General features: G+C 38.4%; 1 protein-coding gene across 3 annotated transcripts in view; it reads right to left on the minus strand.

Moving 5' to 3' along the window:
* LOC123508375 (VWFA and cache domain-containing protein 1-like) overlaps positions 1–26,144 on the minus strand; it is a 92,849-nt gene that overhangs the window by 60,243 nt on the left and 6,462 nt on the right. For all 3 annotated transcript variants that reach the window (XM_045262054.1, XM_045262053.1, XM_045262055.1), the window contains exons 8-11: positions 2,544–2,693; positions 2,262–2,432; positions 1,958–2,164; positions 1,459–1,698 (exon numbers count right to left, since the gene is read on the minus strand). In XM_045262054.1, the coding sequence (XP_045117989.1) occupies positions 1,459–1,698; positions 1,958–2,164; positions 2,262–2,432; positions 2,544–2,693 (768 nt within the window). The remainder of the gene's footprint in view (positions 1–1,458; positions 1,699–1,957; positions 2,165–2,261; positions 2,433–2,543; positions 2,694–26,144) is intronic.

The following is a 26,144-nucleotide window of genomic DNA, read 5'->3' on the forward strand; positions in this document are numbered from 1 at the left end:
AACTGTAACATCAACAACTTACAGTACGTACTGGTAATCACAAATCAACTACAACAAATGAAGTCACAACGGAGACTGGTGAGGCAGCGGTACTGACAGGCGGGAACACACGTACCATATTACAGTACGTGAACCATAGGTGTCAGACTCATAGACAGACAGCCAATGATCACTCAATCTAATAATTAAAAATGTCAAGTAATATATTATTTTCTGTTCTAATATAATTATAATATGTACCTTAGTGAACGAAATAGAAAAAATATGGTGATATTGGTACACGAAAATATGAATTTTGTCAAACTTTCGGTGGGCTTTACTTGGTAACTCTCTCTCTCTCTCTCTCTGAGGGTCGCACTATAGTTTATTTATTTTTAGGAGAAAGGGCTACAATGAAAGCCTTTGAGGGCAGCATGCAGCCCTTGGGCTGCAGGTTGCACAGGGCTGCCATACATTCTTATAAAAATGCAGGGTTGAATAAAAGTTGCCAACGAAAACAAAAATGAAAAAGAATTATTAAAAACACATGGCTTTCATTTGATGCATAATAATAATACATTTTACCACTTTCATAGTACAGTAAGCCCTGCACTTGGCGAATTAATTAGTCTGGCAAAACTATCGCTAAATGCGAATTTCACCAAGCATGAGTATGCACTTTATACCATATAAATTGCCTAAAAAATGCCTCAGTCAGTCTTTGGTCATTGCCAAAGTCCCTCTCTTGACCCCTAAAATATCATCTTTCGAGCTGAAATAAAATCTTTTACCTTCACATATTAGAACACATGTACAAAACGGACCAATAAACAATAAATAAAGCTAAGAAGACATGATATAAAGGCTGTAACTTCCATTTTTCCACCCATTTCCCTCGCCCACTTTCGTCCTTGCCACCACCACCATTGTCCTTACCCCCACTGATGCTACCTGTTGGCAGTAAATCGTCAGAATTCGTTCCCACGCTAGCAGAACAGAGAGCAGCACAAACAAAATTGCTGAAGGGGACTCTCACACTGCATTCTGATAGGTTTAGAGAGAGGTTTGACATCACCAGGGAGCCACGTGGTTCGCCGTGTGCCTGCCATGGGACCGCTAAGTTTGAATTCAAATTGCCAAGGGTGCACTCGGTGGTCCGTGGCCATCCTACCGCCAAAAGTGAATTTTGCCAAGCTGAGATTCGCCAAGTGCAGGGGCTTACTGTAATAATTAGTGATAAACTTTAAACGCAATTATCTCAAAAGAAGGGTCATGTGGGTTGTCCCTATCTTGCATACCATGCCTCATATATCATTTCCAGTATGAATTAATATTACTATAAAATATTACAGGTACATGGCACATTGAAAAAAAGAAATGCTGGTCCACCACATCAGATAGTTTAAGAAGTACTTCTGTACAGTATGGGAACATGAAACATAAATGATACTAGTATGTGTTGAACAGTCTACTGCTTACCACTGCTGTCATCATCCCAGTAAGGGTCAGATATCACAAGGTTTCGCAGAGCTCCTTCCTTAGGCATAGGAGGTTCCTCCACCACATCATACATGTTATGAATGAAAGGGGACACATTCAAAGTTGAGTCCAGCCCCACAAATTTCCCAGTCTCAGGATATTTACTATATTCTATGTCAAACATCTTGAAGTCTTGTTTAGTAAGCGCTGCTAAAAACTGTTCTTCCAAAGAAAATTCATCTGAAAATCAACATTTGATAAGTTTTATACAAAAGAAAAAAACTATATATTTGCACCATTCTTAACATAATGACATGTTATGAAAATTGTACATGGAATAAACTAGGATGAGAATCTTGTGACACGTAGAAAATATGCTGTTCATTTAAGATGAATTATAACCTAGTTAACAGTAAGTAGCATTCAACACTAAGAATAACCTAAATGTTGCAGTTTTGTACGCATGAATGTATGAGAATAAAAAACGCTTCACACTCACGTTTAAGGAGACCTAACCCAAACGTGCTGATGACAACTCTGGTCTTAATGATGTCAAGCATGGAAGCTAGTGAGGACATAATTGTGTGGACCTGGTGCTGTGAAGACACCACACCACGACTCACGTAAACCAACAGTGCTGAGCTGTTGGCAGACTGACTGATGATATTGAGTGCTGTCATCAAGCCCAAGGTGTGATTGGTGGGCTCTGAAAGAAATTATCATCAATATCATTAGAGTACCTCATACATAGCAGGATAAAGACAAGAGTGTATTTCAAGGTAAATAAAAAGGCCTTGATGTACCATTCTGTATCTCTAGGAAGTCCATGAAGTGTCTGGCAGTTTGCTTGACATCGTGAGTGGCTGGTGTCATGGCAGACCTCATACATGCAGCTGCAGGACGCGCCACGTTACCCGCCACACCCACCACAGCTATGTTGTCTTGCAGAGTTAGTGTTGAGACAACCTGATGTCCTGTGCATAACACAGTGGTAAGCCACAAAAATAAAAGCAGTTTTCTATGCATCTGCTTCAACTCAAATGGGATATCATATAAGATATGACATCAATACTACCACAACTCACCTATAGCTTTAGCTGTAAGGAGGAGCCTTGGAGTTAGAGCTTCTCCAAGATCATATAGCAATACTATGTTCCTGCCTCTAGGTCGCAATGTTCCCTCATACACATGGCGATGCCGTGAAGACTGTCCACAGTCTGATCCAAGACTTGTACCTGGTGAGGGTAAGCTAACTTAGTGACTGACATGATCAAAACCTACTGCATATATCTGAAGGTGTTACCTGTACACACACACACACACACACACACAAAAAAAAAAAAAAAAAAAAAAAAAAAAAAAAAAAAAAAAAAAAAAAAGGAAAAGGACTTGGGAGTGACGATGGAAAAAAATAATCAACCGGCACGCCATATTGATAGAATTTTCAGAGAGACATACAATTTCCTAAGGAATATTGGAATAGCATTTCATTATATGGACAAAGAAATGATGAAGAAACTGATAAGTACTATAATAAGACCCAGATTGGAATATGTAGTAGTGTGGACACCTCACAAAAAGAAACACATAAGGAAGCTGGAGAGACTACAAAAAATGACTACAAAAATGGTCCCAGAACTTGAAGGGATGACATATGAGGAGAGACTAAGGGCTATGGATCTTCCAACATTGGAGCAGAGAAGGGAGAGAGGGGATCTCATACAAGTTTATAAATTGATAAACGGAATGGACCAAGTGGACAATGAGTATCTTTATCCTGAGAGAATATGCCAGTCAAAGCACAAGATTGCATAGTAAGAAGCCGAGGAAGGGAAGATGTGTAAGAGATATTAAAAAGTATAGTTTCCCGCAAAGATGTATTGAGACATGGAACAGTTTGAATGAAGTAGTGTCTGTAACGAGTGTGCATAGTTTTAAAGTAAGATTGGTTGGATAAGTGTAAATATGGAGACGGGGCCACACGGACATAAAGCCCAGGCCCTGTAAAACTACAACTAGGTAAATACACACACACACACACCACGTAGTGTAGTGGTTAGCACGCTCGACTCACAATCAAGAAGGCTAGGTTCGAGTCCCGGTAAGCGGCGAGGCAAATGGGCAAGCCTCTTAATGTGTGGCCCCTGTAAATCGGTACGGGATGTATCTCGAGGGGTTATGGCCTCGCTTTCCCGGTGTGTGTTGTGTGCTGATGTGGTCTCAGTCCTACCTGAAGATCGGTCTATGAGCTCTGAGCTCGCGCCGTAATGGGGAAGACTGGCTGGGTGACCAGCAGGCACCAAGGTGAATTACACAAAGATGTGTTGAGACGTGGAACAGTTTGAGTGAAGAAGTGGTGTCAGTAATGAGTGTGCATAGTTTTAAAGAAAAATTGGATGTGTAGATATGGAGACGGGCCACACGAGCATAAAGCCCAGGCCCTGTAAAACTACAACTAGGTAAATACAACTAGGTAAATACACACACAAACCAAGCTCTAAAAAATATATAAGAAGACTAGAATGGATCCAGAAGATAGCTACAAAGATGGTGCCAGAACTAAGGAACCTAACATACGAATAAAGGCTGAAGAAAATGGGACTGCCAACATTACAAGATACAAGAGAATGAGGAGACCTAATAACAATGTATAAAAATAGTAAATGGCATTGAAAAAATAGACAAGGAAGACCTGGTGCTGGTGACAGAAGAAGCTAGAAGGACAAGAGGACATGTAAAGAAGATTAGGATGAGGCAGTGTATGAAGGATATTGGAAAATAGTTTTTCACATAGAATGGTGGAAAAGTGGAATGCATTGAGTGGTGAAGTTGCTACAGCACATAATGTGCATAACTTTAAAGAAAAATTGGATAAATAAAGACATGGAGACAGGACACTATAAGCCCTGCTCAAACCCTGCACAATACAACTAGGTAAATGTGCACGCGCACGCACACACACACACACACACACACACACACACACACACACACACACACACACAGCGTCGCCGTCACTGAGAGAGGACACTGTGGAGTGCGGACGGGAAGAAGGAAAATACCTATGGTGTTGCAGGGCCCGGGTAACTCTAAGTCAGTGTCCTGTTAATGTCCAACTGTCGCTTAGTGTTGAAAGTGAGGGATTTGGAGAGTGATCCCTGAGAGGAGAGTGTGGGCGGTGATTGTTCTGACCGTAATCAGCTGACGATAGCAAAAATGGCGTCTAGACAAACAAGAGACTTTGAAGGTTTTATTACTACGCCAAAAGGACTGGAGAAACTTGATAAGGATGCAAGAATCCAGGCACTGGAAAGTAAGTTCCTAAACATTTTGTCAATAGAAGAAAAACTGGATAGAGTTCTAGCCGAGAATGATTCGTTTAAAAAAGAGATCTATTTGTTAACGTTAGCGAATAAAGAGCTATTGAAGGAAAAAGTAGAGATTGAGAAAGAAAACCAACAACTAAGGAAACAATGTGAAGGGATGAAGGCTAAACTCATGGAAATGGAGATAAAAATATCCGAAGGGGACTTGAGGAAGGAGGAATGCCTTAATCTAATTGATGCCAGGATGAAAGAAGTGAACCATGAACATCAGGAGGTACAAAGGTCGTTTAGGGAGATAGTAAAAAAGCAGGAAGAGGAAAATAAAGGGATTACACAGAGGGAAATGGTAAAGGCACTAAAGGAAAATGAGTATGTGGTGAGAGATATTGCTGAAAAGAAAAAATGTGTGATCATAATAGGATTGCGGGAGGAAACTAACAGGAACTGGCAGGACAGGAGGGATAAGGAAAATGACAAGATTAAGTTTTTACTGAACAAGATCTCTGTGGAAGAAGAGGACCTATATGCTGAGGTAGAAGAAAGTGTGAGATTGGGAGCTTTTGAGGAAGGCAAGAATAGACCATTAAAATTGAAATTAAAGTCTCAGGTGGCAGTGGAGGCCTTGTTGAGGAGGGCTTGGAAACTTAAGGACTCTGAGGAAACCAAAACAATTTACATAAGAAGAAATATGTCACAAGATGAGAAAATGAAAATGAAGGAGCTTGTATCTGAAGTGAAAGAGAGGAATGACGAAAGAACAGAGGAGGAAAAGACCAAGTTTTTTTGGAGGATGAGAAATGGGAGGCTAAAGAAGTGGTGGATAATACAGACAGAATAGGCATTACCTGGAAGAACAAGACTAGGAATCGAATAAAAGTGACTTACACGAACATAGATGGATTTCTGTCTAAGAGGCTAGAATGTATGGATTACCTAAGAAATAACGAACCGGACATAATGTGTGTAGTGGAAACAAAGCTAAGGCCCGAAATAAAGCTAGACTGGTTTGTTGTAAAACACTACAAAGTATGGAGAAATGATAGAAAAAATAAAGGAGGTGGTGGTATAATGGTTCTTACTAAGGAAGATCTGATAGTGAAGGAGGTGAACTATAGTAAGAGAAATGAGGAAGTGATAAGTATGCTTATAACAGATGGCAAGGACATTAATATTATAACAGTATACATACCACCCAGAACCAGTGCTTGGGAATATAGACAGTACCAAATGGTGATGAGAAATACTCTAGACAGAAGGTAGCAGGACTTAAATGTTTGTATGTAAATGCCAGGAGTCTTAGGAACAAGAAGAACGAGTTATATAGTTGAGGAGGACTTAGATGTTGTATGTGTCACAGAGGCATGGGTAAATGAGGAAAAGTTTAGGGAAAATAGGAAAGAATATGAAGTAGATGGATACATTATGTATTTACACCAGAGAATTGGTAGGATAGGTGGAGGAGTAGTTATTTATGTAAAAAAAATCCTTCATTTCCAGTCAGGTTAATGGTATTAAGGTGGATAACAAGGTAGATAACAGAGTAGAGTCCTTATGGCTGGATGTTAGAGTAAACAAAAGTAAGGTTATTAGAGTAGGAGCTTTTTATAGACCACCTAACCAGTCAGCAGAGGTAGACAACCTTATGGTAGATGAGATAAATAGGGGGTGTACTAGTCAGACAATTATCTTAGGGGATTTTAATCTTAAGTCAGTAAACTGGGAGAGGATGGTAGGAGATGCTAGTGAAAATAAGTTTATGGAAAATTTTCAGGATAACTATTTAGTGCAGATGGTAGATAAACCTACTAGGAGGAGGAAGGTTTTAGACATAGTACTAACAAATATTGAGCATTGTTTAAAGGAAGTTGAGGTAGGAGAGACTTTAGCAAACAGTGACCATCATATAATTAGATTTATCATTAATTCCAGTAGGGATAATATAGTGAATAAGACTAGAGTCCCAAACTATCAGAAAGGCAATTATGGTAGGTTACGTCAGTTATTAGGAGAGGTAAACTGGGAAGATAGTTTTGGAAATAAAACTGCACAGGAGATGTGGGATATTTTAAGGTTGTAGTAAAGGGTATAGTGATGCAGTGTATCCCTTACAAAGATATAAGGCAGAGAAACAGGAAGCCATTATGGTGGACTCATGAGATAGGTAGCCAGATCAGAAAGAAGAAGAGGGCATACAGAGAGTTGCAGAAAAGTGGGGAAGATGTAGATTTGATTAGGTACAGACAGGTCAGAGATGATTTGAGTAAGGTTATAAAAAAAAGTAAAAGGCAGGCAAAGATAAAATTAGCTAGAGCTGGGAGTAAAGATCCCAAAAAATTATATAGTTATTACAAGGTCAGTGATAAAAGAAATAAGGATAGGATTGGACCACTCAGAAAAGATGGTGTAGTAGTGGATCAAAATGAAGACATAGTAGAATTATTGAATGAACAATTTTCTTCAGTATTTACTAGGGAAAGAATAGGAAATCCTGTTATAAACAGTGCGACGAGTAGTTTAAGAGCTTTAGAAAATATTGATATAAAACCATGAATTATTAGGAAATTTATTCTTGAACTAGACGATAGGAAAGCTAGTGGTCCTGATGAGCTACATGCCAGAGTACTTAGGGAGGGTGTAGACAGTATTTCTGAAGCACTTAAGTTAATCTTTGAAAGATCACTTAGGTTTGCTGAGATACCTCAGGACTGGAAGTTAGCTAATGTTACACCAATATTTTAAAAAGGTAGGAAGGATGATGTGAATAATTATAGACCGATCAGTTTAACTAGTATAATATGTAAGATACTAGAGAAAATCATTAAGGGTAGTATTTGGGAGCATTTAAATGAGAATAGATTAATTAGAGATACCCAACATGGCTTTAGATCAGGGAGGTCCTGTCTTACAAATTTGCTCAATATCTTAGAATATATTACCAAGGAGTTAGATGATGGAAATAGCATAGATATTATATATCTAGATTTTAGCAAGGCGTTTGATAAGGTACCGCATAGGAGGCTAGTGTACAAATTGAGACTACATGGGATAGGGGTAGGTTAGTTGATTGGATTAGTGAATGGCTTTCTGATAGGAAACAGAGAGTAGTATTAAATGGGGCAATGTCTGAGTGGAAGGAAGTGGTTAGTGGGTACCCCAAGGATCAGTGCTAGGACCTCTTCTTTTCTTGGTGTACATTAACGATTTAGATATAGGAATTAGTAGCAAAGTATCAAAGTTTGCAGATGATACTAAGATAGCATGTGCAGTACAGGGTGAAAAGGACAATTACAGAATACAACGAGACCTGGACAGGCTGATAGCATGGGCAGACAGGTGGCAGATGGAGTTTAATTCTAAAAAGTGTCAGGTTATGCATTTAGGTAAAGACAACACAAACTTTAACTATGAGATGGAGGGATGTTGGCTAGAGGCAGTAGAGGAAGGAAAGGATTTAGGAGTAGTGATAGACAGGACTGAAATTTTCAAAGCAATGTTTAGAAACAAGAAATAGGCCAAATAGGATCCTGGGTTTTATAAATAGAAATGTTAGTTATAAAATTAAGGAAGTGGTGCGTAGCTTATATAATTCCTGTTAGGCCCCATTTAGAGTATTGCATACAGGCCTGGTCACCCCACTATAGGCAGGATATCAACATGTTAGAAGCAGTTCAGAGAAGAGCAACTAGGATGATACCAGCATTAAACCGCCTGGAGTATAGAGATAGATTAAAGGAATTAAACATGTTTTCATTTGAGAGGAGATGTATAAGAGGGGATATGATAGAGTTATTTAAAATGTTCTCAGATACAAACTACATAGATGTGAGATCTTTCTTTACCTTAGAGGAGGGAAATAGGACTAGAAATCATGGCAGGAAGATTAGACAGCAAGGCTGCAGGTTAAATATAAGAAAATATTTCTTTAGTCATAGGGTGGTAGACTTCTGGAACTGCATTATAGTTTTTATAAGAAATTTACTATAGTTAAACAAGACATGATCCCCATGTATGGGGACCACAAATTGTAGAGGATTTCGCTGCAGGACTTAGCCCTGTTAATGGGCCAAATATTTAGAATTAGTATATAATGTATTGTGTACTTGTAAGTGTATCTTTAAGTATTGATGACGAGGTCGCTGTGCGACTGATACAGGATAACCTAGATGGGCCCTGGTGGCCCTTTGTTATCCTATTATTTATGTTATGTTATGTTAATGAAGCAAGAACTCATCAGAAAGGATAGAGTGATGATAGGTGGAGACTTTAATTGCAAATAGTGTGGGAAGACTACGAAGTGGTGAATGGTGGTGAGTGGGCAGAAGAATTGTTAAAGGTAGCAACAAATAACTTGATGACACAGTGGGTGAGATCACCAACAAGGTGCAGGGGACAAGATGTTGCAGCAAGGTTGGATTTGGTATTTACCAGGGGAATCTCCCTAAAAGAGGAAATTGAACATGAAAGTCCCTTGGGGAAAAGTGATCATGAAGTCCTAAGCTTTGAGCTGGATACGGAATTAAGCACGAATAAGATTGTGGAACACAGGGAGGGAAAATTAAATTATAATTGGACAAATTATAACCATATAAGGGAGTTCTTTAATGAAATTGACTGATCTGTGGTATACCAGGAAAGGGATATGCAATTAAAATACGATAAATTTATGGATTTGTATAACTCTGCTGTGAAAAAGTTTGTGCCATATCACAGAAAGAGGACTTTAAATAATAAACAGTGGTTTAATAGAAATTGTGAAGAAGCAAAAAAGAACAAAGAAAAGGCATGGAAGAAACTTAAGAAAAACAGTGATGTATTATCAAGAGAAGTTTACAAAACAGCAAGGAATAGATATGTTGAAGTAAGGAGAACAGCACAGAAGGAATATGAACAGAGGGTGGTGGAAAACTGTGATAGTGACCCAAAATGTTTTACAAATTCATAAATGAAAACTAAATAAAAGGGAGGCAATAGAAAAGGTAAAAAACGGGGAAGAAGTATATGAAGATGCTGGAGAGATAGCTGAAATTTTGAACGACAACTTTTGCAAAGTGTTTACAAAGGAGGAGCATTTTATGAGAGGAAGGCCTACGGAAATAAAGCAAATGCAGGACATCATGGTTACTAAGGAAGACATAAGGAAAATTATAAGCAATCTGGATATTAATACATCAATGAGGCCTGATGGCATATCTGGGAGGTTGCTAAATGAATGTAAGGATCAATTGTTGAACCCCGTATTTGATATTGTGGAAACCTCCATACGAACAGGATTAGTCCCGAAAGAGTGGAAAAGAGCTGACATTGTGCCTATATATAAGAATGTTTTTTTTTTTTTTTACGGTAAGGCCTATAGCATCTGTAGGCACACTTGAAGAGTGTATGGGAAGCGCTGTTCAGCTTCCACCCATTAGTGGAACAGGCAATTTTATTTCTAGTGGTACCCATATTAGGGCCCATATCACCGCCCAAGCTCATCTTGAGTGTAACCACCTAGAACCTGGGTATCATGGTGATATGTAGGTAACTTTAAACCACTTGACAAATGGCAAAGTGTTTTAAGGCTGTACGTGGTGGGATTCAAACCTATGCATGGACGTGCCCGATATATACCTTATCCACCATGCCACCGCCTCCCTAGTAGAATGGAATCGCTAAATTATAGACCAGTATCGTTGACTAGTATATTGTGCAAGGTATGTGAAGAAGTAATTAAAGCTAAGTGGAGTGAGTATCTAGAAAGTGAAAACATTCTGAGTGAAAGGCAGTTTGGTTTCAGAAAAGGAAGATCGTGTGTATCCAATCTATTATGTTTTTATTCAAGAGTGACTGACATACTACAACATAGAGAGGGATGGGTGGATGCTATCTACCTGGACTTGAGAAAGGCCTTTGATAAAGTACCACACAATAGACTGATATGGAAACTAAAGATGATTGGAGGAGTAAATGATAAACTAGCAAAATGGATGGAAAATTACTTAATGGGAAGAGAAATGAGAACAGTGGTGAGAGGAAGGAAGTCCGAGTGGAAGAAGGTAACCAGTGGAGTTCCACAAGGGTCAGTGCTGGGTCCCATCATGTTTTTGATTTATGTTAATGATATGCCAGTAGGAATTGACAGTTATATGAACATGTTCGCGGACGATACTAAAATTATGAGGAGAGTAAAGAATGTGGAAGATTGTAACAAGTTACAGGAAGATCTTGATAAAATATATGAGTGGAGTAAGGAGTGGCAGATGGAATTTAATATAGACAAGACCCATGTTATGAAAATGGGAAGAAGTAGATACAGACCAAACAGGGATTACAGGCTGGGTGATGAGAAAATTAAAGAGACCAATGAGGAGAAAGACTTAGAGTAACTGCAAAACACTTTGTCACCGGAGAAACACATTAACAAGATTTTTTGGAAAACATACATGCTTCAAAATATTGGCCTTGCATTCCACTACCTAGATGAAGGAATGATGAAGAAGATATTATGTACCTTAATAAGACCCGTTAGAATATGCAGCATGTGTCTGGTCACCGCATATGAAGAAAAATGTGAAGGTGGAAAGGGTACAGAGGCAGGCAACAAGGATGGTACCAGGACTCAGGGAGTTAGACTATGAGGAAAGACTGAGGAAGCTGGGGCTGACCACATTAGAAGAGAGAAGAACAAGAGGAGACATGATAACTATGTATAAATTGGTGAACAAGATTGACATACTGGATAGAGAGTTGATAAAGGTGACCACAAGTAATCATCTCCGAGGACATGGAAAAAAGCTAATAAAGGACATCTGTCTAAATGACGTGAGAAAATACAGTTTCCCGCATCGTAGCATTGATAAGTGGAATAAACTGAGCAGTGATGTCGTTGACGCGGTGTGTGTCAACCAGATGAAAGAGAGATATGACAGGAATGGACAAGCAGACAGGACATAGAGAGCTTAGCTCGGGCCCTGTAATACACAAATAGGTAAATACACAGTTAGAGAAATTACAAAAAAAAAAAGAGTGTAGTCGTATTTGGAATAAAAGAAAAAAATATAAAATATAGACCAAAAAGAGAAAAAGATGAAATGAAATCAGTCAAAGACCTACTGAAGAATCTAATCGACGAAGATAGGCAGAACTTGGAAGAGGAAATAGAAGAAATAAACAGAATGGGACCATATCAAGAAGGAAAAATGAGACCAATTAAAATACTACTAAAATCACAAGCAGCAACAGAAGAAATATTATATAGAACAACAAAACTTAGAGAAACAGAAGGATGCAAGGATATCTATATAAAGAAAAATAGAAATGAGGAAGAAAGGAAGAGATACAATGAACTGGCAGCAGCAGTAAGGGAAAAGAATAATGAAAGGTCAGAAGAGGAGAAGAAGGCATTTTTTTGGAGAATTCTAGGAGACAGGATAAGGAAATGGTATATAAACGAGAAGGAAGAGAAAAAAGTGGAACAAGTTTAACTAAAAATGATAAAGGCAAAAGACTAAAAATGATGTATACGAACATAGACGGGGTTTTATCAAGTAAACTAGAATTAAGAGATTACATAAAGAAAGAAAATCCAGATATTGTATGCCTGGCTGAAACAAAACTAAATAAGGTAATCAAAATAGACTTGGACAATAGGTATAATGTATGGAGAACAGACAGAGTGGGTAAAGGAGGAGGAGTCATGATTATGTTAAGGAAGGAGATAGTGATAAACGAAATGGAATGTGGGGAAGGAAAAGCAGAAGTATTGTATATTAAGATGCATATTAATAAAAAAGAGATAACAATCACTGTAACATATGTGCCACCAAAAACAAATTCATGGACCAATCAAGAATATAAAGACATGATAGATGACACAATAAGGAGTCTAATGAGAATCGTTAAAGAAAGGAGAAAAGTGATATTAGTAGATTTCAACTGTAATGAAGTGGACTGGGAAAATTATGAAAGTGGTATGGGGGAAGAAGCCTGGGGAGAAAGATTCTTAAACCTAATGATAGACAATATGATGGACCAGAGAGTAAAGGAATGCACAAGATTCAGAGGAAACAACGAGCCAGCGAGATTGGACCTAGTTTTTACAAGGGATATACAAATGAATGACGATATAAGATATAAGTGCCCATTGGGAAAGAGTGACCATGCAATATTAGAAATAGATATAGAAGAGGGAAAGGAAGATAGAGACGATTCATACAAAGGAGACCTATTTTAAAAACGTAGACTGGGAGGAGATGGAAAACTCAGAGACAATGCAAGAGAAATATAACTTATTTTTGGAAATATACAAAACAGGAGTCAGGGAATATGTCCCAAAATATAGACCTAAAGAAAAAGGAAAGAAAGATTGGTTTAATGCAAGGTGTGCTAGGGCAAAGGAGAAAAGAGATGGAGCATGGAAAAGGTGGAGGAGAAATAGAAATCCAGCAAATAAGGAAAACTTCAAAGCAGCGAGAAATGAATATGTTAAGGTGAGGAAGGAAGAGGAAAAGAACTTCGAAAAAGACATTGTCGAAAAATGTAAGGAGCAACCAAAATTGTTCTATAGATTCATAAATGGAAAAATTAGGCAAAAAGAAACAATAGAAATGTTAAAAGGAGAGAACGGGATGGTGGAAAACCCAAAAAGTCTCAGGCAGAATACTGAAAGAATGTAGGGAAGAACTAGCAAGTCCTATATACAACATCATAAAATGCTCAATAGAAAATGGAACAGTGCCAGTAGAATGGAAAAGAGCTGAGCTGGTTCCCATATATAAGAGCGAAAGTAAAGAACAACTTTTAAATTACAGACCGGTATCACTAACTAGTGTAATATGCAAGATGTGTGAAAGAATAATAAAGAAACAATGGGCCGAGTTCCTTGAAGACAACAAATTAATATCAAATAGCCAATTTGGTTTTAGAAAAGGACGGTCTTGTGTAACTAATTTATTGAGTTTCTATTCTAGAATAGTTGATAGAGGACAAGAGAGAGAGGGATGGGTTGACTGCATTTATTTGGATTTAAAAAGGCGTTTGACAAAGTGCCACATGCAAGATTACTGTGGAAGTTAGAGGAGAAGGGTGGCTTAAAAGGAAGCACATTGAGATGGATAGAAAATTATTTGAGGGGGAGAGAAATAAGGACAGTAGTTAAAGATATGAAGTCCAAGTGGAGAGCAGTAGAAAGCGAGTGCCACAGGGTCAGTATTGGCACCAATACTTTTCCTCATTTATATTAACGACATGCCAGAAGGAGTGAACAGCTACATAAATTTGTTTATGGATGATACGAAACTGTGCAGAGTTATAAAGCAAAAGGAGGATTGTGAAATACTGCAAGAAGACCTAAATAAGATCTGGGAATGGAGTAAGAAGTGGAAATGGAATTCAATGTGAACAAAAGCCATGTCATGGAAATGGGAAAGAGTGAAAGACGACCTGTGGGAATCTATAAGATGGGAGATGGAGTAGAAGTGGAGAAAGTCAAAAAGGAAAAGGACTTAGGAGTGACGATGGAAGAAAACAATCAACCAGTAAGCCATATTGATAGAATTCTTAGAGAAACATATAATTTGCTAAGGAATATTGGAGTAGTATTTCACTACATGGAGAAAGAAATGATGAAGAAATTGATAAGTACTATAATAAGACCCAGATTGGAATATGCAGGAGTAGTGTGGACCCCTCATAAAAAGAAACACATAAGGAAATTGGAGAGGCTACAAAAAATGGCTCCAAGAATGGTCCCAGAACTTGAAGGGATGACATATGAGGAGTGACTAAAGGCTATGGATCTACCAACCTTGGAACAAAGAAGGGAGAGAGGAGACCTGATACAAGTCTATAAATTGATCAACGGAATGGACCAAGTGGATAATGAGAAACTGATCCTGAGAGAAGAATATGACATCCGAAGCACAAGATCGCATAGTAAAAAGCTGAGAAAGGGAAGATGTCTGAGAGATATTAAAAAATATAGTTTCCCGCAGAGATGTATTGAGACGTGGAACAGTTTAGATGAAGAAGTAGTGTCTGCAACGAGTGTGCACACTTTTAAAGTAAGATTGGATAAGTGTAGATATGGAGACGGGGCTACACGAGCATAAAGCCCAGGCCCTGTAAAACTACAACTAGGTAAATACAACTAGGTAAATACACTCACGCACACAGGGCCACACGAGCATAAAGACCAGGCCCTGTAGAACTACAACTAGGTAAATACACAACACACAGGCAACGTGCAGGACACACACATCTGAGCAGCTCACAGAGATTACTACAAAAGTAGTTGGAGACTGGCCTAGAAGTAAGGAGAGGGGGAGAGGGGACCATAGGTTCTCCTATCTCCAAATTAAATAAGTGTTGGATCATATATAGGGAATGAATAATGAGAGAGAGATGGAACAAAGTAGTGCTGCCAGGCGTATGGCGGAATCAGAACATATGCCAAGTGAAAACCAATGCTACACAAAAACTCCTGTTGGTTTAAGGAAACTGTCAGATGATACTATGGACAAGGATTTCTTTGATTTCTGGGATGAACGAGGTAATATGACAAGGCTAATCAACGTTGAAAGGGAATTAAGATATATGAAGAGGTGATGTCCAGTCAAATGGACAAACAAGACAGACTGCTAATGGAGAATACAGCCCTGAAATAGAGAGTAGCTGAATGTGAGAAGATCAGTGCAATAAATCAGGAATTGAAAGAGGAGATTCAGGAAATAAAGAGGCAAAATGAAGGACGACACATAGATAGGTAGACTAATTAAATTAGGTCTGATTCGGATGCCAAGGCTTTGCAGGCTGACTTGGATAGGATGAAAGAATGGACAGATAGATGGCAAATGCAGTTCAATATTAACAAGTGCAGGGTACTGAGCGTAGGTAGAGATAATCCAAGCAATAGGTACACGACAGATAATGTGGCACTAGGAAGTTCCAAGTATGAGAAAGATTTAGGAGTCATAGTTAGCTCTGATCTCGGTACAAAGAGGCCAGAAATAAAGCGAATAGAGTATTGGGTTTCATTTTTAGAAGCATTAAAAGCAGGAGTCCTGAAGTAATACTAAAACTATACTTGGCGCTGGTCAGGCCACATCTTGACTATGTGGTACAATTCTGGTCCCCACATTACAGGAAGGACATAGCTCTGTTAGAGTCAGTGCAAAGAAGGATGACTAAAAAGATACAGGGGAATGAGGGATATTCCCTATGAAGAGAGACTGAAAAAACTTAATTTGCATTCCTTAGGGAGATGTAGGTTAAGAGGAGACCTGATAGAAGTATTTAAGTGGCATAAGGGTTTTAACAGAGGGAACATGAATGTAGTTCTTAGGACCAGTAGCGGGGACAGAACCAGAAATAATGGGTTTAAACATGAAAAATTCAGGTTTAGGATAGAAATGGAAAGAAACTGGTTTTCAAAACAGAGTGGTTGATGAGTGGAATGGTCTCAGTGGTCACGTAGTCAGGGCTGAGTCTATTGGGAGCTTTAAGAGAAGGTTAGATAAATTCATGGATGGGGAAGATAGATGGAATTAGGTAGATTAAGCACACTGGGGTGGTCTCTTGCAGCTTCCCTCTTTTCTTATATTCTTATGTTCTAAAAACCACATGCTAAAATTACGAAAGCTCTTTACATAGCTTGCAGGCTAAAGTGCAGGATGGTATTACAGACAGGGCAGGAGGTGGATTAGGTGATAACAAATTGAAAGAAATACGAAATGAATGGAAACAGGAGCAAGAAGAGGAAAAAGTCAAATTTTCAGAGGTGGTAAGGAGATAAATTCAAGAGAACACAAAAGTCACTGTAAATGAAGTTATTAAAGAAAAAGAAGATTTGGTGCGGGATGCAGTGGACAAGAAAAAAAAGCTTCATGATTTATGGGATGAAGGAAAAGAAAAATCCAAATAAATTCACGAGAGAACGTGAAGAAAGAGAATTGGCCAAAACTGTTATCAAACAGGTACAAAACAGCACACAAGAATTTGACCAGGAGGTGGAGGAGGTGATCAGGCTAGGAAGATACAATGAAGGGGATAGGAGACCAATGAAGGTGAGAATAAGATCTCAAGAGGCTGTAGAGGAAATTATGAATAGAAAAGGGAAGCTGGCCGATGATGTTGAACACAAGGATATATGGATAAAAAGAGATATGAACTTAGAGGAAAGGGAAACGGAGAAAGTGCTAAAAAGTGAAGCTCAGGAAAAAAAACAAGAAAAGGACAGACATAGAGAAGAATTTTTACTGGAGGGTTCTGGATATGAGTCTAAAGAAGTGGTACCTAAGGAAAAAAGAGGTCATGAAGGAGGCAAGAAATTAAGAGTGACTTGTACTAATATAGATGGGTTGTTATCAAGCATATTGAAAGTTAGGGATTATTTGAAAGAGAAAAAGCCGGATATAATGTGCATTGTTGAAACGAAACTGAGAGGAGAGATCCATGTCAACTTTAAAGAGGAGGGATAAATATCTGGAGGAGGGACGGGAAGGATAAAGGGGGAAGAGGAGTGCTAATAATGGTTTGTGATAATATATGTGTGGAGGATGTGCAATATGGTGAGAACAAAGTGGAAGTAATGGGAGTAACAATTAAAACATAAGATTTGAAGAAAAGAAAAATTATAGTTACATATGTTCCACCAAAGACTAACACATGGGAATCAGAAGAACATAAAGATATGCAAAGAGAGGTGATAAAATGCCTAGGTAACATGATAAGAAAAGATAGAAGAATACTTTTAGTTGGAGACTTTAACTGTAAAAAAATAAATTGGAGAGAGATGGAAGTAATGGATAATGCTGGGCAGTGGAGTGAGAAAGTGTTACAATTGACTATGGTTAATGCAATGGACCAGTGGGTGGAGAAGTCAACAAGGTACAGGGGGGAAGAAGAGCCAACATTGCTTGACCTAGTATTCACAAAGAAACCAGAGCCCCCTCCAATCATACAATACCTTAGTCCAATGGGGAGAAGTGATAATGTGACATTAGAGATGCAAATTAAGGAGGAAGATGGGATAAGTTACAGAGATGACTACAAAGGAATGAGATTAAATCATGCAAGAGCAGATTTTAAAAAATTAAGGGTCTATTTTGCTGATACTGAGTAGAGAAATATTATGTACAGAAAGACAGTACAAGGGAAATATGACATATTCTTACAGAAATATAATGAAGGAGTAATAAAATTTGTACCTGTTTATAGAGTTATGAAAAAAAATACATGCTTGGTACAATGCTAGATGCATACAAGCTAAAAAAGCAAAAGATAAAGCGTGGAAGAAACTCATAAAACAGAGAAATGACTATAACAGACGGCGCTACAAGAATGCCAAAAATTAATATATTAGAGTAAGGAGAGAGGAAGAAAGAAACTTTGAGAAAGATGTGGTGAATAAAAGCAAAGACGAACCCAAACTTTTCTACAAGTTTATAAATGGCAAAACAAAGAACAAGGAAACAATTGAAAAAATAATTAAAGAAGGGAAGACATACCAAACAGAGAAGGAAATGTGTGAAATAATGAATGAGAGCTTCAAAATGGTGTTCACTGCAGAAGATTTCACAGAACCTAGTAGAACATTGCCAAGGATTACAGGAGATTGCCATGCACAAAGAAGATATTGGAAGATTATTGGATAAGTTGGATGTCAGAAAAGTAATGGGACCAAATGGTGTATCAGGCTGGGTGTTAAAAGAATATAAGGAGCAACTACTGGATCCAATTTGGGAAATAATTACAACTTCAATAAATGAAGGGAAAGTTCCACTAGAATGGAAGAGAGCCATCATAATTCCAATATTTAAAGGAGGAAAGATAACTGAACCACTAAACTACAGACCAGTGTCACTTACAAGTGTCTTCAGGAAATTGTGTGAAATAATTATCAAAGAAAAATGGATTAGATTTCTAGAAGAGGAGCAAGTCATATCGAACAGACAATTTGGGTTCAGGACAGGACGGTCATGTGTATGAAAATTATTAAGCTTCTACTCGAGAGTTATTGCAGGATTTGAAAACAGAGATGGATGGGTAGACATAGTATACCTGGACATTAAAAAGGCTCTTGATAAAGTCCCTCATGGAAGACTACTTTGAAAACTAAAGAGCATAGGACTGCGAGGAACTTTGCTAGAATGGACAAGAGACTATTTGAAGGACAAGGAAATGAGAACTGTGATCAGAGACTCATCTTGGGGTAAAGTAACTAGCGGAGTGCCACAAGGGTCAGTGTTAGCCCCCATTATGTTTCAGATTTATGTAAATGACATTCACATTGGGATAAACAGTTATATAAATTTATTCGCTGATGATGTAAAGTTGCTAGGAGTTATCAAAACCAGAGAGGACTGTCTATTGTTGCAGGAAGATATAAACAAGATCTATGAGTGGAGCAAGAAGTGAAAATTGGAAAGGATACAGAAGATTGCTACTAAGATGGTGCCGGAATTAAAGGACCTCACTTATGAAAAACAACTGAAGGAAATGGGACTGCCAACCTTACAAGATAGAAGAGAATGTGGGGACCTAATAACAATGTAGAAGATAGTAAATGATATTGAAAAGATAGACAAAGATGACCTGGTGCTATTGACAGAAGATGGAAGGAGAAGAGGACATGAAAAGAAGATCAGGATGAGGCAGTGTGTGAAAGATATTATAAAATAGTTTTCCACATAGAACAGTGTAAAAATGGAATGCATTGGATAATGAAGTTGTTACAGCACATAATGTGCATAACTTTAAGGAAAAATTTTGATAAATGGAGATATGGAGACAGGACACTATAAGCCCTGCTCGAACCATGTACAATACAACTAGGCAAACACACACACACACACACACACACACACACACACACACACACACACTGTAAAAAGAAAGGTGATACTAGTAGGAGATTTTAATTGTAAAGAAGTGGATTGGGAAAATCTAGTAAATGGTGTTGGAGAGGAAGCATGGGGAGAGAGATTCCTTAATCTAATGATGGAAAATATGATGGAACAGAGGGTGAAAGAAAATACTAGATATAGAGGAGATGATGAACCGGCTAGACTGGATTTGGTGTTAACACGAGAAGTGTACCTATGTGGGGATATACAATATATATGTCCATTAGGGAAGAGTGATCATGTGGTTATGGAAATGCAGATGGCAATAACACAACGAAGGAGAGATGAAACATACAGGAGTGGTAGATTGAATTATAGAAAGATGGACACAGAAACTATTTCAGAACATTAGATTGGGAGGAGATGTTACAAAGCAGAGAAGTGCAAAAAAAATATGAGATTTTTATGAAATATTATAAAGAAGGAGTTATGAAATTTGTACCAAAGTATAAACCGAGAGAGGAAGAAAGAAAGGATTGGTTTAATGCAACTTGTGCTAAGGCTAAAGAAAAGAAAGATGTGGCTTGGAAAAGATGGACAAAGAGCAGGAATATACTAAATAAGGAGAATTATAGAGTGGCGAGAAATGAGTATGTGAGGGTAAGGAGGGAGGAAGAAAGAAAAATTGAAGAAGATATTGTAGACAAGAGTAAGGAACATCCAAAATTGTTTTACAGGTTCATAAATGGTAAACTTAAAAAGAGAGAGTCCATTGAAAGATTAAAAGGAGAGCAAGGGATAGTAGATGACCCTAAGAATATCGCAGAATTGCTAAATAATAGGTTTCAACAAGTATTTACTATAGAAACAATGTTTGTAAAACCTCAGAATGTAGAAGGAAATGTGTACATGGATGACATTAAGATACCTAAAAAGGAGTTATATAAAATGTTGGAGGAACTTAAGGAAGATAAAGCGATGGGACCAGATGAAGTTTCAGGCAAATTATTGAAGGAATGTAGAGAAGAATTGATAGATCTATTATATGATATTGTAAGGTGCTCATTAGAAACCGGGGAAGTACCGGTAGAGTGGAAAAGAGCTGAAGTGGTGCTCATTTATAAGGGAGGCAGTAAAGAAGAGCCTCTTAACTGTAGACCTGTGTCTTTAACAAGTGAGAGGGTGATAAAGAAATATTGGATACGGTTCCTGGAGGATCATAAGTTATTATCGGATCATCAATTTGGCTTTAGGAAAGGGAGGTCATGTGTAACAAATCTACTGAGCTTTTATTCAAGAGTGGTTGACAAAATACAAGAGAGAGAGGGATGGATGGACTGTGTATATTTGGATTTAAAAAAAGCTTTTGACAAGGTACTGCACATGAGACTGCTATAGAAATTAGATTTATGGAGGACTGAAGGGAAAAATGTTAAAGTGGATGGAAAACTACTTGAGATGGAGGGAGATGAGAACGGTAATAAGGGATGCAAAGTCGGACTGGTTGGTGGTGGAGAGTGGAGTCCCACAAGGCTCAGTGCTGGCACCAATACTTTTCCTTGTCTATATTAATGATATGCCAGAGGGAGTAAACAGTTATATTAATTTGTTTGCGGATGATGCGAAGTTGTGTAGGTATGTGAAGAGTGAAGAAGATTGTGAAATTTTACAGGCAGATCTGGATAGCCATTTGGGAGTGGAGCAAGAGGTGGGAGATGGAATTTAATCTGAGCAAAAGTCATGTAATGGAGATGGGGAAAAGTGGAAGACGGCCAAGAGGGTCATACAAGATGGGTGAAGGAGTAGTGTTGAAAAAGGTGGAAAAGGAAAAGGATTTGGGAGTGATAATACAAGACCATGGACAGTTTGAGGCTCATATTGACAAGATGTTTGGAGAAACATACTATAATTTGATTAGAAATATTGGATTAGCCTTTCATTATATGGATAAAGACATGATGAAGAAATTAATTAGTACGGTAATTAGACCAAGATTGGAATATGCTGGGGTGGTTTGGTCCCCTTATAAAAAGAAGCATATAAGGAAGTTGGAGAGATTGCAGAGAATGGCAACAAAAATGGTACCGGAATTGGCAGAAATGACCTATGAGGAGAGATTAAAAGAAATTAATTTGCTTACCTTGGAACAAGGAAGAGAAAGAGGAGATTTAATACAGGTTTATAAACTGTTGAATGGTTTGGATGAAGTGGATAATGAACAAATGATGCTGAGAGAGTAAAATTTAAATAGAACTACGAGATCGCATAGTAAAAAGATAGCCAAGGGAATATGCTTGAAGGATGTGAAGAAATATAGTTTCCCACAGAGATGTGAGGAGGTGGTGTCAGCGAGGAGTGTGCATAGTCTTAAAGGAAAGTTGGATGTGTGTAGATATGGAGACGGGGCCACACGAGTATGATACCCAGGCCCTGTAAAATTACAACTAGGTGAATACAACTAGGTGAATACACACACACACACACACACACACACACACACACACACACACACACACACACACACACACACACACACACGGGACACCGTCGATGGCGGATGTGGTCGCTGAGCTCCAGAGCAATCATCTCTAATTCTACAGTTACCATTGCCTAAGAGTAACCAAGGTGGGAAAGGAGCTTGTAATGTTTGTCCCGTCTCCATATAGTCATGTTAACTGTTGATTAGCAAAATAATGTCCAGGGAAGGTGAATATAAACTGTAGCCTGCGTTTGAGCCATCAGCTGGTTTGTTTACATCTGCGCAACATGGCGGCCGTGAACTCGAAAGATGAATCAGACTTCACAGGATTTCAAGGAATAATGGAGAAGAGCGTTTATGTGAAGAAAATTCTGGAGTTGGAAGGTAAAATTGAAAACTGTTTGAAAAGTATGGGGCCTGGAAACGAGTTATGACAATGTAATGAAAGAGTGTGCCGATATGAAGAAAGAAAATGAAGTACTGAAAGAGGAAGTTAAGCTAATTAAAGTGAATTGCGAAAATGTGGAGAATCTCTAGGAAAAGTGATGGAGAAGCAGGCTGAATGGAAAAAGTCAGGAAGTGGAAAGAAAGGAGGTAAATTACAAAGTTGCAAGTCTGGAAAAGGAAATCAAAGAGTCTGGGGAGAAAACTTTGGGCCTTGCTGAAATTATAGATCAACAGATCATAGAAGAGAAGATTGCTGAGAAAGTGGTGAAGGTTATTAAGTCAAATGAGACATTGGTGAGGGAAACTGTAGACAAAAGAGATGTGTGGTGATATTTGGTGTGGAGGAGGATAAGACACCGAGTAAAATGGAGAGAGAAAAACATAAAAAGGTGATAAATAATATCATTAATGTGGTGCAGGAGGAGGAAAAGACCTAGTACAAGAAATAGAGGACTTCCATAGAATTGGAAAGTTCACAGGAGAAGGTATGAGGCCAATAAGAATCAAACTTAAGTCACAAAAGGATGTAGATGAATTGGTGGAGAAGTCATGGAGGCTAGCCCAGCAGGAAACAACAAGGAAGATTTGGTTGAGAAGAGATCTCGGTGAAAAGGAAAGAGAAATGTTAAATGAGTTGAGAAAGGAGGCTTTGAAAAAAATGAAGAGAGGACAGAAGAGGAGAAGAAAGAGTTTTTCTGGAGAATCTTGGATATGAGACTGAGGAAGTGGTTCATAACCCAGAAAAGTACAGCAAGAAAGGACTAAAGAAACTTACATATGAGCGAATGTAATGTATTCCAACATAAATGGAGTGATATCGGGAGAACTCAACGATTACTTGAGGGACAAGAACCCAGATATTGTGGGTCTTACTGAAACAAAACTGAGAGAGGAGAAGACCTGATGATGGTTGGAGAAGGAAATATAATGTTTGGAAAAGAAATAGAGTAGGTAAGATGGGAGGAGGAGTGATGTTGCTGGTTAAAAAGATATAAAGGTGGATCAAGTGAAAGAAGGTATGGGAAAGGCAGAAGTGCTAAAGATCAGAGCAGAAACTAATGAAGGAAAAAGAGGCACTACATAGTGGTGTACGTACCACCTAAGACAAATGCATGGTCAGTACAGGAATATGAAGAAATGATAAGTGATACAGGAACATGTCTGGAAGAAATGTTGGGTGGCTGTGAACGAACTATAATGATGGGAGATTTTAATTGTAAAGAGGTGTGTTGGGAGGACTGGTCAATGGAAGGATCAGAGACAACATGGGAAATACACTATTGACACTGGCAATGGAAAATGTGTTAACTCAGTGGGTCAAAGAAGATACTAGGTTTGGAGGAGAGGGAGCATCGTCAAGACTGGACTTGGTCTTTAGTACAGAGCCAATGGTCATTGAGGAGATGAGGGTGGAGTGCCCTTTAGCAAAGAGTGATCATGCAGTTTTGGAGTTCAAGGTGATAGATGAAGAGAAATCTAGAAGAAATGAAGAATATAAAGTGGGAAGATGGAATTATGCCAAGACAGATTTTGGAAACCTAAAGAAATTCTTTCAAGAGACAAATTGGATGAAATTCAAGAGTGCTAAGGAGCAAATGAAAAGTGGAAGGAATTTATAAAAATATACAAAGAAGGTGAGAAAAATTTGTACCAATAAGACAACATAGAGAAGTTGGAAAGCAGGACTGGTTTAACGATAGATGTGAAAAGGCTAGAACAAGAAAAGAGGATGCATGGAAGAGGTGGAGAAGGAAAAGACGGATTAAGCAGTGGGAAAGTTACAAAAGAGCAAGAAATGAATATGTGTTGATTAGAAGAGAAGAAAGAAAGAAACAAGAAAAGGATATAATTGATAAATGTAAAGACCAACCAAGGCTTTTTACAGACATGTGAACAACAACATCAAAAATAGAGAAAGTATTGAAAGTTTAGAAGTAAATGGAGTATGCAGTGAAGATCCCAGGAAATGGCAGAGGCTATGAATGGATGCTTTCGGAAGGTATTCACAAAGGAGACTGCTTTTGACAAACCACTGGTAATGGAACAGAAAGGGATTATGAAGGAGTTTCAAGTAACTGTGGAGGAGATCAAGAATATGATGGGGAGTTTAGAAGTGAGAAAAGCTGTGGGACCTGATGGGGTATCAGGATGGATTTTAAGAGAATGCAGGAGCAACTGGCAGAAAAAGTTTGTGAAGTAATTGATGCCTCATTAAGGGAAGGTGTAGTGCCCCAAGACTGGAAAAGAGCTAACATTGTCCCAATCTATAAATCAGGTAACAAGAGAGACCCATTGAACTATAGACCAGTGTCACTTACAAGTGTGGTAGCTAAGATGTGTGAGAGGGTGGTGAAGAATAGATGGACAGACTTCTTGGAGAAAATGACATACTTTGTGAGTGTCAATTTGGTTTTAGAAAAGGGCGTTCATGCACGACAAACCTGATATGTTACTATTCGAGGGTGATAGATGTAATACAGGAAAGAGATGGTTGGGCTGATGGAATATATCTGGATTTAAAAAAGGCCTTTGATAAGGTACCACACGGAGACTGATCTGGAAACTTGAAATGGTAGGAGGAGTGCATGGCAGTTTACTAAAATGGATGGAAGACTTTTGGTAGGAAGAGAAATGAGAACAATAATTAAGGACAGACCATCAGAATGGGGCTTGGTGGAGAGTGGAGTTCCACAGGGATCAGTGTTGGCACCAGTAATGTTCGCGGTCTACATAAATGACATGGTGGATGGGGTGTCCAGTTATGTGAGCCTATTTGCAGACGATGCAAAATTGTTAAGAAAAGTGAGATGTGACAAAGATTGCGAACTACTCCAGGAAGACTTGGACAGAATATGGAAATGGAGCTGTACATGGCAAATGGAGTTCAACACGACAAAATGCAAGAAATTAGAGTTTGGCAAGAGTGAAAGAAGAATCAGGAGTATGTACAAGATAGGAAATGAAGACATAAAACCAGTCATGAAGAAAAGACCTTGGGGTGACAATTACCAATGACCTATCGCCAGAGAGACATATAAACAAAATAATTGGAGAAGTATTGAACTTATTGAGGAACATAAGAGTGGCGTTCAGATATTTAGATGAAGAAATGATGAAGAAAATAATTACTGCAATGATAAGACCGAGGCTTGAATATGCAACAATACAGTGGGCTCCGAACTTAAAGAAACACATAAGGAAACTAGAGAAAGTACAGAGGGCTGCAACAAAATGGTGCCTGACTTAAGAGATTTGACTTATGAAGACAGACTGAACAGAATGCAACTTCCGACCCTGGAAAACAGAAGAGAAAGGGAGACCTGATAGCAATATACAGAGTGATGATTGGCATGGAAAAATGGATAGGGAAGATCTGTGTATGTGGAATGAAAGAATGTCGAGAGGGCATGGGAAAAACTAAAATGGCCACTTATAGGAGAGATGTGAAAAATATAGCTTCCTCATAGAAGGGTGGAAGCATGGAATAGTTTAGAAGTGGAAGTGGTCAACGCAAGGAATATTCATGATTTTAAGAAAAAGCTGGACATTAGTAGATATGGAGACGGGACAGTACGAGCATAGCTCTTTTCCCGTATGTTACAATTAGGTAAA

Source organism: Portunus trituberculatus, chromosome 24 (assembly GCF_017591435.1).
Source record: "Portunus trituberculatus isolate SZX2019 chromosome 24, ASM1759143v1, whole genome shotgun sequence".
Classification (NCBI taxonomy): domain Eukaryota; kingdom Metazoa; phylum Arthropoda; class Malacostraca; order Decapoda; family Portunidae; genus Portunus; species Portunus trituberculatus.